The sequence below is a fragment of the Cebus imitator genome, unplaced genomic scaffold, assembly GCF_001604975.1.
Source record: "Cebus imitator isolate Cc_AM_T3 unplaced genomic scaffold, Cebus_imitator-1.0 Scaffold77, whole genome shotgun sequence".
Lineage (NCBI taxonomy): Eukaryota > Metazoa > Chordata > Mammalia > Primates > Cebidae > Cebus > Cebus imitator.
In genome coordinates, this window is record NW_016107392.1 from 1701852 (window position 1) to 1722071 (window position 20220).

Genomic DNA, 20220 nt, shown 5'->3' on the forward strand with positions numbered 1-20220 from the left:
GAGACAGAATTTTGCTCTTGTTGCCCAGGCTGGAGTCCAGTGGTGCGATCTCAGCTCACTGCAGCCTCTGCCTCCCAGGTTCAAGCAATTCTCATGCCTCACCCTCACGAGTAGCTGGGATTACAGCTGCCTGCCACCATGCCTGGCTAATTTTTTTGTGTTTTTAGTAGACAAGGGTTTCATCATTTTGGCCAGGCTGGGCTGGAACTCCTGATGTCAGGCGATCCACCCGCCTTGGCCTCCCAAAGTACTGGGATTACAGGCATGAGCCACCACACCTGACCTAACTCATACCTTTCAGGGTCTCTTCTGTCTCACTGTCACTGGCTCCTGATCCTAGATGTGAAGAAATGCTTCCCTCTGGAGCCTGGAAAGGCAATTCTTTTGACCACGGACAGAACCGAAACAATGAATATTTCATGGAAACCAAGGAATCCTTGCCACTGAAAAAATGAAAAATCAAAGATCTTTTTGAGATGCAAAGTATGCACTACTAATGGCCACACGATCTATGCCTGTGACTCCCCTGGGTTACCTTTATCAGGTCCACAGTAGTTGGTGGGCATGTCTTGTGTTGAGCTAGTTTTCAACAGTGTCTATAGCAGGTGCTACCTAGCAGCTGACATATCTTAAAGTATATGAGGTACTGTGCACATTAGCATAAATGTCTCATTCATTACACAAGACATAGCTGAGTATCTACTGAGCAAGGAATCATGATAGGTGCTGGAGTATAAAATAAGATGAGTAAGGTGCAGATCCTAATCTCCAGGATTTTAGAATCAGTGCTATTTCAAGGATAGAGAAACAAAACCACGTTAGGTGGCCTCATCTGGGGCATAGGTTTTGGGGACTGTGATTTTGTTTCCTTTTTTTTTTTTTTTAGACAGAGTCTTGCTCCGTAAGCCCAGGCTGGAAGGTAGTGGCGCAATCTGGGCTCACTGCAACCTCCACCTCCTGGGTTCGAGTGATTCTCCCACCTCAGCCTCCCGAGTAGCTGGGATGACAGGCACGTGCCATATTGCCTGGCTAATTTTTGTATTTTCAGTAGAGATGGGGTTTCACCATGTTGGTCAGGCTGGTCTTGAACTCCTGACCTTAGATGATCCCGCCTGCCTCAGTCTCCCAAAGGACTGGGATAACAAGTGTGAGACACGATGCCCCACACTCATTCCATTTTTAGGATAATGTTCAGGTATGACTGGGCGCCTGAGATCCCTGCTTCTGAGCCAGAACACTTCCTACTGCCAGGCTCCTCTCCTTTGGGATTCACTTGTTTCTTGGCTCCCTTTCAGGGAGGCAGCTCTACCAGGGGAGCTTGTCCTACAAAGCCCTGGCAAGCAGCTGAACCTTGTTTACAGGCACTTCTACGACTGTGCCCCATCCCCACCAAATTTGCTGTCATTGGAGAGTCTGAAATTGATTTAATAAGTGAAATTCCCTCACTAAATGTTTATGCTGTGCCCTGAGTAGTCCCTGACTCAGCAAGGGGGACAGCTCTGATTCTACCTGTCAGGGTGGACACAAACCTCTCCCCTCTCCCTGACCCGTGCAGTCCCCATCCCCCACCTTGGGACCCCAAAGATTGTTTATGCTTTTAACCCTTTTCTGTCACTCATTTGTCAAGTCATTCACAATTCAAAGACTGAATATGTTCAAAGGATATAGCAATGAACGTGAGATATGGACCTGCTCCATCCAGCTTACAGACGGGGGGCAGAGGTGTCTAATCACACACAGTACTTTGCAAAAACTGAGACATGAAAGGAAACAGATGCTGTAAGATGAGACATTAGGCACAGCAGGACAGCTCTCCTTGAGGAAGTGCCATTTTAGTTAAGACCTGAGGGATGAATTAGCTAGAAAAGGGGGAAGGTCGGTTGGAGGTTGAAACTGGAGGGAAGGAAGGAGAACGCTCTCTGCAGAGGGAGCATCATGGCATCTGAAGGGCCTCACTGGGAGGCAGGCTTCCCGTCTCCAACTTAATGTTTCCGGAATGCTTCTTAGTCAAAGTAAACTTCAGGAATGATAGAAAGATGCTGGCTTGGAAAACTAACTGGAAAAAGACAAAATCAAGGAGTAGACTTTTTTTTTTTTTTTTTTTTTTGAGATGGAGTTTCGCTCTTGTTTCTCAGGCTGGAGTGCAATGGCTTGATCTTGGCTCACTGCAACCTCCACCTTCGGGGTTCAAGTGATTTTCCTGCTTTAGCCTCCCAAGTAGCTGGGATTACAGGCACGCACCACCACGCTCGGCTAATTTTGTATGTTTAGTAGAGACGGGGCTTCTCCATGTTGGTCAGGCTGGTCTCGAACTCCTGACCTCAGGTGATCCACCCTCCTCGGCCTCCCAAAGTGCTGGGATTAGAGGGTTGAGCCACTGTATCTGGCCAGGAATAGACTTTTTAAAGAGAAGGTTCAGGGGTGGCAGGAGGGGGAAAGCATGAGGCCTGGAGTTTTATACCGCTAGGTCTTGGGAAGAAGGCACCATAACCCAAGTGATGTGCGTCTCTTCTGACAGGCCACAGGGGACTTGTTCTGGCCCATGTTTCTGGATGTCACCAGCCAATGACTCCAGGACCAGATGGTGGCTGATTGAAGTATTTATACACTGTGCTCTTGACCTCCCCAGCTGTCTCATCACCAGGTGCCCTCAGTCACTGGTAGGACCTCAGCAAGGAATCATGCTGAGACCAAGCAAAAAAGTTCCCCCATGCACACAAGAGAAAGATTTCTAGTTAACAGCAAGTGTCAAAAAGAAAAGGTATAAATGTAGGCAAAACCCTCAGACATAGAGTTGAAATGCAAATATGGGCACTTCCCATTTTTAAAAGTTTAATGATGTTCCTTTAGAAAGCCACAGAGAATGTGAATTCTCTGTCAGAGATGCTGGCATATCTTGGGAGGCTTTAGCAAATAAGAGGTAGCTTGGGAAGAAGAAAGAAACTTCTGGTAGAAGATAATGAAAATCAGACAAAAAAGATGTCTGAACTAAATTGTCTTTCATTCATCACAGACCTTCCTGTGTCATTGGTGTTCCCCTCACACATGCCTTCTTCCTTCAGTTACATTCTAAGCCTTGTAGAGAGTGTAGCCAAGTGGCTTAGCACAAAGATTCCACCCTTTTGGCCTTGGTTCAGACCTCAGCTCTGAGACTTGATAGCTTCAAGTCCTTTAACTCACTAAATAACTTGCTTCAGTTGCCACATTTTAAAAATGAGGAAAAGACAGCATTTTTTTCTCACCAGGTAGTAGTTACAGTGTGTGTGTGTGTGTGTGTGTGTGTGTGTGTGTGTGTGTGTGTGTGTTGAGATAACATATGTCACATTCCCAGAATAGAAACTGGCATGCAGTTGAGTGTCACATAAGACCCACTAGCTTTGTAACTCTGCTTCTCATATCCCATACACATTCATACGTCAGTTCAATTGTTTTGGATTGACTTATCTTTAGACACTGTATCAATTTCCTGAAAATAAAGTTCACTAATTGCTTCTCATTAAAAAAGTCGATCATATGCATTTTAGACCATTTGGAAAATACAGAACCTAGAAAGAAAAAGGAAAATCACACACAGAAAGCCACTCACAGTTTGGCTCTTTTGGTTTTATGTAATTGTGCACATTTTCAGTGAATAATTTTAAGTTACCAACAGTTTTCTGAACCCTGATCTTTAACAGCTGCATAACAGTCCATCAAGTATACGCTTCATGCTTTATTGGACCATTCTGTTATTTTTGGACATTCAGGGTCTTTCTAAGTTTTTCTGTTTTAATGAGTATCCTTGCATGTGATGATTTTCCACATGTTAATTTATTAGTATCTGCTAGGGACTGAATGTTTGTGTCCCCACAAATTCCTGTGTTGAAATTCCTATCCCCAAGATGATGGCATTAGGAGGTGGGGCCTTCGGGAGGTGCTTAGGTCATGAGGGTGGAGCCCTCATGGGATTAGTGCCCTTATTTAAGACTCCAGAGAGGCCAGGCACGGTGGCTTATGCCTGTAATCCCAGCATTTTGGAAGGCCGAGGCGGGATGATCAAAAGGTTAGGCGCTCAAGACCAGCCTGACCAATATGGTGAAAACTCGTCTCTACTAAAAATACAAAAATTAGCTGGGCGTGGTGGCGAGTGCCTGTAATCCCAGCTACTTGGGAGGCTGAGGCAGGAGAATTACTTGAACCCAGGAGGCAGAGGTTGCAGTGAGCTGAGATCACGCCATTGCACTCCAGCCTGGGCAACAGAGTGAGACCCTGTCTCAAAAAGAAGTAAAAAAATACTCCAGGGAACTCTCTCACCCTTTCCCTTGTGTAGAGGACACATCTACCCAATGCCACAAGACAGCATCTAGAAACCAGGAAGTGGGCCCTGACCAGACACTGAATCTGCCAGCACCTTGATCTTCAACTCCCAGCCTCCAGAACTGGGAGAAATAAATGTCTGCTGTTTATCAGCTACACCGTCTGTGGTGTTTTATTACAGCCGCCTGAATGGTCTAAGAAGCGGGATAACTAGGTCAATAGTAAATATATTATTTAAGATTTTGCTATAAACTTCCTAATTGCTTCCCCAAAGATTGTGAAATTTTATCCCCCAACAAAATCTGGGTCCTCAGCAGTACCTTTCTCTTTGCCCCATTTAAAAATTAATTTTAAAATAACGGTTTTGCTAATTCAACAAACAAAAAGTGGCATATTATTTAAAATTGCTTTCTAATCACAAGCAAGATTAAACATTATTTTTTATATTTATTCATTAGCTTCTCCCCAGAGTCCTTTTGTGAACTGTGTATGTCTTTTGCTCACTGATCTGTTGAGGACTGTAGCGTTTTTCTTACCAATTTGTCTGAACTCTTTACATACTGAATATTAACCCTTTTGTTGTTTTTGTATAAAGCTTGCCAATTTTCTTTTAAATTTGATTTGGACCTAGACAAAGTTTTTCTCATGTCTCCAAAAACTTCTCATTAACATTTTAATCAAATTACTCTACATATAGTTAAAATTAAGTCAAATTATGCAGAGAGGCTTAATAGTCAAACTATTTCTAAATAACGTTATTCACAACAACTTTTTTTTTTATGAGATGGAGCCTCTCTTTGTCACACAGGCTTGAGTGTAGTGACACCGTCTTGGCTCACTGCAAACTCTGCCTCCCAGGTTCTACCGATTCTCCTGCCTCAGCCTGCTGAATAACTGGGACTACAGGTGCATGCCACCAAGCCTGGCTATTTTTTTGTACTTTTAGTAGAGACGGGTTTTCACCATGTTGGCCAGGCTGGTCTTGAACTCCTGACCTCAGGTGACTGCCCACCTTGGCCTCTCAAACTGCTGGTATTACAGGCATGAGCCACCGCCGACCACCACCCCCACCAGCCCTGACATCAATTTTAAACATCTTTTAATAGATAGGATTTCTGCTATGATACAGAAGACCTTAACTCACTTTATAACACTCCCTCGACATAGTTCTATCACTATTGTCAGTTCTTCCATCTATCAGAGCAGCATCTTCATGTATCATATTTTAAACCTCCATTTCTTCTTTCATTAACAACAGATAATAATATTGACCCTCCACCTACCTCCTAAACTTTGTCATGACAGGTTTGCTTTTCACTGTCAAGGTTGATTACATTAAGCTTTGTATTCATCGTTCTGTCTTTTCATGATTTGGCCAAAGGCTGATTAAGATGCTGAAAATTAATAGGTAATTTTTCACTGCAGAACCTAGTAGGAGGCTGTGACTATACTTCCTTTTCTGTACATCCAATATTATGATCCCTATCCCAGGAAAGAAGTACATTTCTAGGATCAAGTTCAAGTTGACTTCCACTGTTCACAGTCCACATTTAACTTAGATTTGTATCTGGCAATAGGAAAGTCTGATGCAATTGGGTCTATACAATGCAAAGCCTGCCATTTAAATGAAGGCATCTATGTTTACTAGGATGATATTATGACTGTGGCAGAGATTAAAAGAGTGGAAGCCAGTCTTCATGAGATGTCTAGTATTGAAAAACACAGTGCAAGTAGCTATCATCTGGGTCTGTCATCGACCAGGAGGTCAGGCAGTGGGTGGTATAGGCATACTGAAGGTGACGCAGCTAATGCGTGTCCCTCACATTTGTCTGTTATGTTTGAACAGCAAGCAGAGGCTGCAGCACTGGTACACTTGGGAATTCCAAACCAGCTCTCCTGGAAAGCTCACATGCCGCTGGGCATAGGCACCTGCCTACTACTTGGACCTCAGATGTCTGTTAACTACAGCTAGGGCTACACGGCACCAACATTCCCAGAGAAAGGCATTCTGGGATAGGGCACTCTGCATCCTAGGGGCCCTGCTTAGAAGTGTCAGTTACTTGTTATCAGATGGCACAGAGGTCTAATTGCTTGCTCACAGGAGGAGGTCCATCTTACTATCGTGGGCTGAGTTCCTGGGACTGTCTTCCTATTGTTGGACAACAGCTTTTGGAATTCTATGCCAGAATGCTAGGCCCGTTTTATTTAATTTAATTAATTTATCTGTTTGAGAGGGGGTCTGTCACCCAGGCTGGAATGCAGTGGTACAATCATGCTTTGATCTCTTGTGCTCAAGCCATCCTCCCACCTCAGCCTCCTGAGTAGCTGAGACTACAGGTATACACCACCATGCCCAGCTATTTATTTATTTATTTATTTATTTTTGTAGAAATAGGATTTCACTATGTTGCCGAGGCTGGTCTTGAACTCCTGGGCTCAAGTGATCCAATCCTTCCACCTGGGCTTCCCAAAATACTGGGATTAGAAGTGTGAGCCACCGCACCAAGCCCAGGTCCCCTTTAGATAGAGCAAAGTCTCCTAGGAAACCTTGTTTCCCAATCTCTTGTTCCCACCGAGGATAATTGATCTTGCCCAAGAAGCACTTTCTAGAGAAGACTAAACTGAGATCAGTATTGCCAACATCTGGATCTCCCAGTCACTGAACAAATCTCTCCTCTACCTCCTGTATTGGGAAATTGTCATTATTAAGCTATGCATGGGATCTTCTCTTTAGATGTATTCCTAGACTGTCTTTTCCCCTAAATATAGCAGTAGATACATTTATGTTTTATGGGATGGAGATTTTTATCAAATGATACATGTATAAAGATGTTCTTCCACCTTTTAGTGAAAAATGCAATAACCCAAAGTGATAAAGATATAGTGCATACAATAGTAGTTATATTTAAAACATATACATTATATATATACGTAGCCTATAAATATGTAGCATGTTAAAGGGAACACAGAAAGAATGTGACCAAAAAAAAATTTCACCGGGCTCAAGGCTGTAATCCCAGCATTTTGGGAGGCCGAGGTGGCGGATCACGGGATCAAGAGGTCGAGACCATCCTGGCCAACATGGTGAAACCCTATCTCTACTAAGAATACAAAAAAATTAGCTGGGCATGGTGGCGTGAGCCTGTAGTCCCAGCAACTTGAGAAGCTGAGGCAGGAGAATTGCTTGAACCCGAGAGGCAGAGGTTGCAGTGAGCCAAGATCACACCACTGCACTCCAGCCTGGCGCCTGGCAACAAAGCAAGACTCTGTCTCAAAAAAAAAATTTTTTTTTTCACTGGATTTTTAATACAAGTTGTATTTGTTTGCTCTGGCTGCAATAACAAGGTACTGTGAACGGAGTGGCTTAAACAACAGAAATTTGTTGTCTCACAGTTGTGGAGGACTAGAGTCCAAAATGACGGAGCCAGCCGGGTAGATTCCTCCCAGGGTCTGTGAGGGAGAATTGCTCCAGGCCTCTCCTCACTTCTGGGGTTTGCTGGCAAGCTTTGGTCCTCCTTGGCTTCTGCCCCATCACCCCAATCTAAGGCTTCATCACAAGGTATTCTCCCTAGGTGTGTGCCTGTGTCCAAATTTCTCCTTTTTACAAAGACAGCCTTATTGGATTAGGACCCAGACTACTCCAGTATGACCTCATCTTAACAAATTACATCTGCAGCGAACCCATTTCCAAATAAAGTCACATTCTGAGGTCCTAGGGGTCAGGACTCCAACATATGAATTTGGGGTTTAGGGAAAGAATATGTCTGCATTTAAGACACACACCAAAAAAGGCATTACAAAGCAAGTTCTTCCTTTCAACAATTATTTTTCCTTTGTGTCAAAGTATTAAATGAATACACGTTGAAAGTCAGAAGAAAGAACGCGGCAGATTTCAAAGACACGTGCATGACCACAGGTGAAGTGTCAGACTTGAGCCACAGGCCTGACCCCCTTTACTAAGGGAAGAGATGATGTGTAAACCTACTGCAGCCCATTAGGAATTTTTGTTTTCTCTTTTTTGCTGTATTCCCATCTGCCTACCTCACCGTTCTAATAATTCAGAGCTCAAACAAATCCTCAGAGATCACAGTTTCAATATGGTTACAGAAAGCTAATTAAACTAATTATAATGCTAGGGTCTCTAATCTCTAGTGAAATGTGCAGACTGAGCGGAGACCATTTAGAGGGGACAGTTATTTTTCATCATAAATTTATGGGAGGAAACCCCAAGTGTCAGAACAATAAAACTCAGAAATAAAGAAAAGGATTGCTCATTTTAAAAGTTTTCATTCTCATTATATCACCCTCATAAAATATCCCTTTGCTGTGACGGGCTTCTAAAATAACTTTGCAAAGTTATACTAGTACTTCAAAAATTATAAAAATGGCCATTGTTGAAAATATGGGGAATGAACAAAAAAAAACAAAACAAAAATTGGCCATAATCTTACCACTAGAAGATAATTATGTAATATTTTGGTATAAATCTTTTTACTTTCTCATTTATTGAATATTTTATTAAATTCTTACGGATTTTTAAGAGTTTTTAGGATATAGAAATAAAATATATATCATGTGGAAATAATTCAGGTGTTACAGAAAAAAAGGATAAAGAAGAAAAATAAAATAACTGGTAATTATAGAGAAATAGCCACTATAAACATTTTGGTGAGCTTTCTTTTAGTCCCATTGTATGTCAATTACATTGCCATGCGTTTGGATGCTCCAGAGAGACTGCCATACCCACAGACCCCTTCTGAAGGGTTTTCCACTTGGGTCACTGTCACTGGTCTAACCACACAGAAGACTGGCTAAAGACTAGGTGACTGACATAGGGACAGCCAATCTATAGACCAGCCAGCAACCGATGAGGCTTCTGGCTAGCGATCTCTACCCAAGAGGGGAACCCTGTAGTAGATGGCAATTGACCCAACTAGCCAAATCTTCGTGTAAATTTCTTTTACAGAGAGATGGTCAATTGCAGTGGCAGGAGCAACTGACAGAGAAACAACATATAGTAGAATGTTGGCAAAAGCACAGCGCTACAATCAGTGATGGAGGCTCTGTTGTAGTCTATATGGGGCCCTCAGCCTAAACATTTTCAGCTTTTGAATGACACTATGACATATTAAACACTGAGACCCTGAAATGACCTTTTCTATATTGGACTTCAGTTGGTCAACATTTTGAAATATAGTGTCATACTAATCAGCCTGGTTGGTTGCAAATACAGACACTCTTTGGTTAATGTGAATATTTAAAAGGGAATTCTTGGAAGGCTATGGGGTACTTTATAAAATTAATGGAAACTAGAGAACCACGCTTTAAAACTAGGCAGGAACAAAGGTAAGCTAGGAGCCAAGAACACAGCCGAATCACAGTACAGGAAGAGATTGGTAGAACGTTACTTGTCTTACCACAATGGATGTCTGTGCTCTTCTGGAATCTTGGTTCTTCTGCTACTGGTGATTTGAATAACTCTAACTGCCCCTGTGTCTTTGTATCACTCCCTCAAGATTCAAAGTCCCACATAAAAGCTTCCAGTGGTATAAACCTAGGTTATATGCCTGGGCCCGCCTTAGAGGGGCAGGGTCTACTCCCTTTGAATTCTACAGTGGGAGTTGGGGCCCTGCTTCACAGTTTTAGGATTTCTCTGAAGCCTACAGATAAGTACCATGATTTTAACTAACCAGCAGAAAATAGCCAATTCCATCCAACAAAATACCTCAACTCACCTCTTTTCAGGATACGGTCCAAATGGAGGTTTAAAGTAGTCTTCACAAAGATCAAAACTTTTCTGTAGTTCTTCTAAAGTTGTATAATAGTGTAGACCTCTGGTGAGAGGTACTGGTACTGGACCCCTAGAATTGGAAATTTAAAAAAGAAACCAAAGGATTTTATAATGATACCAAGTGCACACACAGGTATAACTTAATATCCCAGATAAACCCAAATGCCAATGAGATCTATGTGAAATAATGTAATGTATCCACTCAGAAACATTCACATCAGAGCTTGTCTAAGTCATTGGCATCATTACACTCTAATTTGAAGGTTAAGTAAATATGCATTGCTGTGACTATTCCTTAGCCATTAAAGTACTAATACAGGCAAATTATCTTCCTTGAGATTCATATGTACTCTGTTATAAATCCTAGTCCATTTGCTATGCAAGGGCTAGCAACATAGCAACTGTTATAAAAGTTAAAAATAGGTGTTTTCCGACTTTATTTATAATCTAATGCCTTGAAATGGTGTCCAAGTAAAATATTTCTAAAAATTCTACCATTATACTTTCAACTAAACTCTAGTATAAAGTATCCTTTTTCATCTGTTCACATGCTTTATATCCAAGTCTTTTCTCTCAGAGTGACTTGAAAGAAAAAGAATCATTAGCCATTTTTCGTGAATAAACCCTGCTGCTCTTCGCCTCAGACTTGCTAGAGTTGCTGTGCGCAAAGCAGCCCAGTTGCATATAAATGCAGGCAAATTCAAAGCATCTTTTTGCCTTTGTGATGACCCATTTGGAACTCATATTTAAAATTGCATAGTTTCTCTGGCCAGGGTGTTTGAACAGGCCTGGCATTCTGCTAGGCAGTGGTCACCTAGGCCCCAGCTTCAGCTGCTCTGGGGAAAAGTGTCCCATTCCTGGCCACCACCCTCCCAACACCCCTACCATACAAATTTGCATATCTCACACAGCCTGTCTTTCGAATCAGACTATCCAAAGGTAGCCTACCAACATGAAGAAAATTAACCACTCTGTTTTGATATGGCAGGAAACAAGTGAAGAAAAATGTAATTTAATTTATATTGATTAAAGATTCTCAATAGATAAAATTAAAAATGATAAAAGAACCAAAATGAAAATTTTAAATGTTTTTTTAAATTCTTGCTTTCTTGAGTCACTACATTCTTAACCTTACTAAAAATTTCATAGAATGCTCTAATTAAGATTTTGTCAGTGATCTTAGTAACTTTCTGAAAACAGGGACTTCTCCATTTCGTTATCCAAATATTCTAAAAGGTCACACAAAAATTATTATAGCTACTAACATCTATGAAGCCCTACTACGTGGCAGGCACTAAGTGAAACATTTGATACTAAGGATTAAGAATTCGTGGATTTATAATAAAGACACAATTCTTCCCACCCTCATGGAATTTATGGTCTAATATGGAAAACAGACATTAAACAGTTGATCCCACAAATAATTAATGGCTATTGTTCTGTGAGTCATGACAGACAAGTACAGGGTCACGTATCATAGGATATAATTAACCTTCGGTCATGAATAGCCTTGGTGAAACCTAGTACTGCTATTCAAACGCCATCAGAAATATTCTTTGCAATCTTCAAAAAATCATCAGTTTCTAGTAGCAATGAGCATACTGTGCCTTTTAAAAATGTATATAAATGAAAAGGAAACAACTTCTGGAACTGGGTTTACTGCTGAATCACTGGGTCCATTTTAGGACAGAGGTCTCTGTTTATGTTCATGATTTAGGATTCTTTTGGTATATTTGGACACTAGGAAGGCAACCTAAAGTTGCTCAGGTATAAATACACGTGATAAATTGCTACCTTTGAAATAGGAGTGTGTGACCAGGGTGTATCCTTCCTATTAGAGCTTGCCGGGCTGCCTCATGCTGTCTGTGTATGGAATCTCTTTCCTAGGCAAGAAATATCATCAGAAAATTATAATGATGTTAAAAATGCAGATGATTAAAGCAGCTAAAATAATTCTCTTTTTTTACTAGAGATTGACAAATACGTGGAAAGAAAAAGGGGGAAGAAAGACAGGTATAAAAAAAATGTTCATTCAAGAGAAAGAAAAGCACAAACTTTATAAATAAAGCCAAAATATTTTTATAAAGTCTGTAATGTATAAACTCCATTTGACATCTAAATAATAATATGGCAATTTTTATTAACATTTTATGTGTGCATTTTTATCTTTCCAATCAGATTATAAACTTCTCAAAGGTTCAGACTATTAATGGTCTTTTTAGTTTTCCCAGCTCTCAGCACATATAGTGGCTAACTGATTGAATGAACATACCCACCAAAGTTTAATTATGGCCCTGAAATAGGAAAAATTGATGGGGAGGGGGTCTTTCTCTCATTATTTCACTAATATCACTATCACTATTTAGTAGGCATTTGATGGGAATACAGATACATAAAAGACAGCTTCTGCATTCAAAAGGTTTATGGTCTGGTGGCAAAAGGCAACAAAAAGAGCAAAGAAAACCCGGACAGCCCAGGCTGTTTTATAAATAGCAGAGGATGCATGGATACACAGATCGCCTGATGGATGTGATCTGTTTAGCAACTGTCCAGGACTGGATTTCCTCCCTTAAACAAACCTAATATACAAAGTTCTTAATTTACAGAAAAGATGTATTAACAAGTGATTATTTGTTTTACATACAAGACTTACTTACAAAGGGGCTTTATAATGGCATTTATTTAAACAGCAAGTACACTTAAAATACCATTAATCTTTGCTCCCAGTAAATTAATCTGAAATACGCCTTGCTGTTTTGATTATGTGATTACCAGCCTCCACTATAAATTGGCATTTACTTAAAATTTCATAGGAAATAACAACAAACAAGCATGCAAAGGAAAGCATAGAGGATAGTTAAAGATGGTGAAGCCACAACTCCAGATGAATCACCTGTCTTAGTCTTGGGGGCTAGCATAGTTTCAAGTGTTTTCATGTCTTTAGGGGGAGTTTTTTTTAAATCCATTTTTAAGAATTAAGTTGATGTGATTGTAAAAACATTTTTGCATCACAATAACTTACCCGTAGTGATGCCAAGACTGGCACACTGAACATCTCTGGAAATAAGTCACATTCCAGAGAGATCAGAATCCCTTTTGTCACAGCTGTATCCCTGCACACAGCACACATACCTTAGCACAAAGCAGGACCTCAGTAAATCGCTTTAATGTACAACAGTATAAATCTGGGGGGATAATATAAAGAGTGAATAATGTTTACTATATTTCATAATCTGGATTAGAATTTGCTGTCAACTGTTCCCAGCTTGAAAAAGGTCAAGCTTTTGAAATTGTGCCTAGGAAACCGTGACGTATGAGAGCTAACGTGGACACATTGAACACAGACTCTCAGGTGGGTATTCGATTACCAAAGTCATTTTACTCTTTCCCTGAGCTCCGTGTTTCTATGTAAACAGGATGAGCAGAAAATTGTGTTGGGGGAGTCAGGGGAGGATGTAATGAGACAAGAAAGGAACAAGCCCTATTTAAACTTCACCATTTCAAAACTATAGGTTTAAATAATCCCATAAATATATCTAAATGGCTTGACATTGCTATAAAATAACTATTTATTAACCAGGTCTGCAGTGAATTTACTTTGTGTTTGTTATGATTCACTCTTCTGTGAATGTGTTATTATTTTGCTGGGAATCATTTTATACTAGTACACCATTTACTACTGTGATTTCACTTTATACCACGCTTACTTTTTCCCCCATTAATGCTTAATTTACATTTTATTATAACTGAGAAGATGACAGTGGTAGTGGCAGCAGACTTTTTGAATCTTCTAGACTCTCCGCATAAAAATAAACAAAGCAACTAAATAGCAAAATCAAAAACATGTCAAAAAATTTGCAACAAAACCAGGTGGCAAGGTAGCTCCACAAACCCAAAAATACAGGTGGGGCTTTTATAACCACAACACCTGCATGGTATCAGTATCTAAGCAGGAGGAAATCAAAGATAGCCACAACACCTGCATGGTGTTGGTTCTATGCAGGGGGAAGCTGAAGGAAGCGTCGTAGTGACTGAAAGACCTGGAAAGGGAATGCCAAGACAGCTGAAACATATTCACTGAAAAGCAAAGCAGGGCAATTTGGGAACCACAAGCTGGAACAGAAGAGGGATTGTTCCCACTCCAGTAGTGGGTGAGTATAAGAAGTCATAGGAAATTCTAAAGGAGCTGGGTCAACTGTGAATTCTTGAAACTGACCCCCTGGGGCTCCTTGCTAAGACAGTCCCAGAACCCAGAGAAGGTGATTGGGGTAGAATAAAAATGTGTTAGAATAGAGTCAACAGAAGCAAAAGAAAGAGAAGGTCTAGACCAAAGGAGTGGGGACAGAGCGGAACAGAGCCAGGAAATCCATATGTTTTGATGCTATTTGAAGGAATTGTGGTCCCTTCTAAAAGTCTGAGAAAACTCATTTCACATAAAAATGAGCATCAGGAAGTGTGTAGTGGAATCCTACACAAACTTATTGGGAGAGAAAAAGGAGGAGAGTAACACTCTAATAGACAATAAAAGCTTTCATATAAAACCAGAAAAAAATAATCTGTAACCTACTATTTCAGAATAAACTAAAAGACATTAAGAAAATGACACAAAACATTAAGGAACAGATAAATTACAATTTTAAAAACTCATGAACGAGGTGGTAGAACTCAGGAAAGAATTAGAAATAAAGAAAAAAAAAAACACCTTAGAAACAAAAACTAAACCTGAAGAAACACCAGATTGAATAAACACAACAAACAATGGTTTAAGAAAACTAGAATGTGAGCAGAGTAAAAAAATTTGAATAAAAAAGACATGAAGAGCAGTAAAAAAGGATTCAAGAGAAAATGATGAATATTTAAGACAGAGAAAGAACGCTGAACATACACACCACTGGCATCCTTGACAAAATAAACAGAACAAGGAAACAGGATAATGATAAAAATTACAACCCCGGTATAACGTATAGGAGATCACTGTGCCTCTTACTTATTTAATAGTTTATTAATTATCACACTGTTACCCACATACAAGAAGTCAGGAAATATTGTTCCCATAATCCTTTTCGTATCTAGTGAAGAATAAGTTTAGACAACAAAAAACTAGAGCGGTTGAAAGAAAGGGAGAGTATGCAATGACTATGCTTTGATAGTGTAGCTATGAATCCATAAATAGTGGGGGGAGAATATTTGTAAAAAATGATTTTACTATTTTTCAGCTGTCATAATGAGTGCTGGTGATATTACCATTGTTATCCTGAGACTGTTTGGTGTATAAGGCGGGATAAATCAAAGGAGTAATTTAATAGGAGAGTGTATCATCTCCTGTCTCTTTCAGAAGCAGGGTTTTCAGTGAGGAAGAAAGAGAAATACATAATAGAAAAAAAACTAAAGTAAAAATCCAGAAAGTCCTGAATTTGAATTGGAAATATTAACTGAATTCCTGAAATATTTTATCTATCCACAGAAAAGTCCTAGAAATGACAACCACCCCAATAGTAACGAACATCCCTGGTAACAGCAATGTGTTCTTGCACTATCATTTCTCACTTAAACCAAGATTTCTTGAAGAAAAGACTGATTCGAAGGCTGGGATACAGAAAGTACAAGAAAGCATGGATTATCTTGTCATAACAGAAAGACAGCTATGAAAGACTCTGCAGGTCATGTTAAAGGACACAGGGACCAGCTTGAAAAGGCTCCCACTAGCCAAAGGTAAGATAATATTAATTTCAATAACGATAAAAAATGCAGTAGGTGGTGTCCTTCAAATATGCTTAAATGAAGATCATAACGACCATAAGTGATAATTTAAAATTAATTGGTCACCTTCAGAGAATAAAAGGAAGCCAATTCGTTATTTTGAAAAAAGCATTTATCCTGCTAATCCTATATGAACTGATGAGAGATGAAAGAAGCATCTCTTTATAGTATTATTCCAGCTAATAAAACAAAACGAAATGATAGAATTACAAAATCGTCAGTTTTCAATTCCCGACATATTAATTAAACTAGGTATTGAACAACAGCTAATATAACAACAATAGGTGTAAGAAATTCCTTCTGCTAGCTTATTTTAAATGTCTGCCTACAAATCCTCTTAGTGTTAAAATCTTCCAGTCACTGAAAGAAAACAGTACCTCCCCAATAGTTTCCAGTTGGAAACAGCAATGAAGAAAGGAATCAAAGGAAAACTTTGGAGGAAGCGTTTTAGTACATCACAAATCATTCCTTTGTCCATTCGCTTACCTCATTCATAGGTTCAGCAAAATGTATCGAAGCCATGCAGGGGGTCAGACAACCACACTGTTGGGAAACCATCTATGAACAAAGCAGAGTATCTCATCTCAGGAAGACCAGTGTGTGAGATCGCCAAGAGATTGGGAAACTGCAGTAGATTGTGGTATTTGAGGGTCATATAATGCTTAGAAAAAAGGACACTGGGAGTTGGCCAATGAAGAGCCGGAGAACAGCTTTGAGAGGCTGATCTGTGCCCCTGTGAACCTAACTGAAGCCTTTTTAAGACACAAGAAATATTGAAAATAAAACAGTTCAGAGCATGAGGCGCCAATCTTTTGGCTTCCCTGAGCCACACTGGAAGAAGAATTGTCTTGGGCCACACATCAAACTACACTAACACTCGCTCAATATATTTTACCCTGCCTTACCCCCTTCTCCAATGTCCCAGTACCTTATTCCTCTTGGTTGTGGGAAAAGAACCTGCAACTTGCTGAAATGTCGGAGTGAAACAGTTGCTAATGCTCTTGCTCACTGAGCTGCAGGGCAGTGGGAATAAAACAGCTGTAACACTCCTGCCTGCTGAATTATAGGAATAAAAAAGCTGCAACAGTATGTTGATGGTATGTGCAAAACTTTTGAGTTCTTAAATAATTGTGTTATTTGAACATAATGACTGTTTCTTACTTTCTAATCCTTTATTCGTTTACTTCTCTTTTATCTGAGTGTGCTAGTTAGAGCATCCAGTACCAAGTTCAATAGAAATGGTGATTATAGCCATTCTTTTCTTGTTCTTTGTTTTAAAGGTAATGTTCCTAACACATTATGGTTGATGTTCAAATTAGATTTTTGGATTATAACTTTACCAAGACACTTTAATTTGCTAAGAGTTTATCATTATTGGTGCTGAATTTTATCACATCTTCTCTCAAACTATTGAGAGGATGTCACCAACTTTTCTTTAACTTAAACGTATGATAAATTACCACAGCTGAATTTTTAATATTAAACTATCTCTGAATTCCTAGGATAAATCATTTGTACTTAACGTTTGTGAATGATAATAGCCTGCAATTTGTTAACTTTTACCTCCATAACTTGAAACTATATATAAATAATTTAACCACTATTCTGTTAATATTTTACATATTTTCAGGAACACAGTATCTATAGTGTAAACTGAAACCATTAGAGTAGTACATTAAACAAAAAAATACTACTACTCAAATCTATGATGTCCTGATACAGCTTCCAAGTGTTTGTTCATTTTTGCACTTTACATATTGGTCACTCAATAGTCACTGAGGGCCTACACTACAACAGGCACCATGCCAGTGCTAGAAATAAAGTGGTGAACCAGACAAAAACATTCTGTCTTCTTTGGCTTCATATTCTAGAAAGAAGACAATCAGCATGAATAAGTAAAGCATTTTGTGCCAAATTGTGTTGAACTGTTATAGAGAAAAAGCAGGAAGAATGACAGGGAATGCTTGAGTGGGAGATGGGCAGGGTCAATTCAGGCTCAATACATACTGAAGCACATCTGGAAAGACACCAATATGATAAAGAAAGCCAAAGCTAAGCATTATGATGAAAACAGTATAAAACTATTTTTTGTTAAAAAAAAAAAAAAAAAAAACCAGACAATTTTGGCAAGGCTGACAGGTATGGCAGAATAGTAGTTCTCAGCTCAATTCTTCCTAATGCAACCAAGAAAAGAAATGATGTAGATGATGTGACCTACCCTTTCCTTCTTCACTTAGGGAATATACTGGAACAAAGATGAGACCACGGGTATTACTATTATCCTAATTATTATTACAACAAATATCAAATTTTAGAATTATTTTTAGTGTATGTTACTTACAGTGTATTTCACAAGTGGTTAAAAATAACTATGGTTGGCAATATTTTAAGGGTCTTATCTAGCTACACTTTAAGGTTCCCTGAAAATCTGACCCTTTACAATTCCACAGCTAATTTTTAATAAACAAGTATCCAAATTTTACATAATTTGGGCACAAATCTTTAGCGTCTTTATCTTACTCATTTGCTAAAGAGGAAAACTGCCAAAAATAATAAACACAATGATCTATTGTTTGGGTGTGTCCAACATCTGTTCCCTATCCTGTAGGGAATGCACCCCTCCCTTATTCTCATTCATGGAGTTTGGGTGGGGCTGACCTGGTTCCAGGTGTGGACAAGTTAAGCAGGCCTGATTAATACAAAGTACATTCACATGGGCCACAGTAATTGAATCTGAAAATGAAGATATATTTTATAACAGGCTTAATAAGAGTTAGAACTATAGTTTTCAGTGAAAATATTGGGATAGAGGCACTCTTTCCTCTGAATTTACAAAACATAAAATATAAAGTGGGAGCAGTAAATTATATAGTGTATGTTTCATATTATTTAGAAAACCACCTGAGAATAAAGAACCAAATTATGTGGTATAGACAGGGATTTGACAAAGCCATAAGCCATTATCTCAGATGTTTTCAGTTATATTTTTAAACCACTTTATGTTGTGTTTCTGACATTTGCAATTAAAAAGTCCCAACTGATAGACCAATTAGTTAATCAATTAATTCAACTGGCTGAAAAACCACTTTGCCTTGATCTTCCTCCAATAAATGTACCTGAAACTGACGTGCAAGGCTTCATTTTAAATCATCATAAAATATTGTTCAGGAAGCAAAATACTGAAATCCATATAGTAACACTTCTACATAAAGATTTCACATATGTATTAATTCATGTTACAAAAACAACGATCACTATATTCAAAATTTTCAGGATATTGGTTAAAAATTTAGAGAGGGAATTAAAACTTGCACTTCTATGTTTTTTAGCAAACTGGCAAGCATTTCATTTCCCAGCTCATTAAAAATTTTCAATTTAGTTAGCGGTTATAATTCTGCAATTTACACACATTACTCTACATTTTCCTTTTTAAAATTTTAAATGAATTTGGTAGTTTGGACAAAATTTTTTTACACACTTCCATCTAAAATGTTACAAGCATTAGAAACAATATGACAATTGAATTAAGGGAAAAGTTACTATGAATTCAAATGCATATCCAAGTAATATAAACCTATTAAAATTCTTAGATTTTTGCAGCAACATGAGTGGAACCAGAGGCCATTATCTTAAGTGAAACAACTCAAACAGAAACTCACATACCAAGATTTCAGTTATTAGTGGGAGCTGAATAATGTGTACACATGAACAAAGAAGAGGATGACAGACATCAGAGACTTGGAAGTGAGGGAGGGAGAAATTGATGAGAAATTACATAATGGGTACAATGTACACTATTTAGATACACTGAAAGTCAAGACTTCACCACTTCACAACATATGCATCCAACAAAATTGTACTTGTACTGCCTTAAATTTATCAAAAAACAGAGAAAGAAAGAAAGAAACTGAGGAGGCAAGGAGTTAGCAATCATTTACCCACCATACCTAAACTAAACTTTGGAATTTGATAACTACAAAATTTTGAGATAATTCATTTAAATTTAGCACCAATTATAATGGAAAAGTTATAGAGAGATAGTCCCCTGTCTTTAGAAGCTTTGTTAAAGCCAAGGAATCTATAACAGTAGAAGCAAATGTAATTTCTGTGACTTTAAGATATTTTAAAAATCATAATTAGGTAACTTTTTGGATTTGTACTGATTATCTTTCTTTACTGCATATTTTACATCAGAGAATTCGTAATTCAAAGATTTAGAAGAGATACCTCTCTGCAATTCTTAGCATACATGCTTTCTCATTAAGTCCCAAATATAGACCAGCTGAAAATATCTGTAATCTGAATGCAATATACACAGCACTTCTCAAGATAGAGGCTTGCAAACAATTAGTCTACAGGCAGCAGAAGGCAAA

At 38.8% G+C, this 20220-nt stretch overlaps 1 protein-coding gene across 1 annotated transcript in view; it reads right to left on the reverse strand.

The window, feature by feature from the left end:
* The window catches only part of LRGUK (leucine rich repeats and guanylate kinase domain containing), a 123961-nt gene that overhangs the window by 6062 nt on the left and 97679 nt on the right, over positions 1 to 20220 (reverse strand). The window contains exons 17-19 of the mRNA XM_017532523.2: positions 11882 to 11970; positions 10032 to 10157; positions 295 to 443 (exon numbers count right to left, since the gene is read on the reverse strand). Coding sequence (XP_017388012.1) covers positions 295 to 443; positions 10032 to 10157; positions 11882 to 11970 — 364 coding nt within the window. The remainder of the gene's footprint in view (positions 1 to 294; positions 444 to 10031; positions 10158 to 11881; positions 11971 to 20220) is intronic.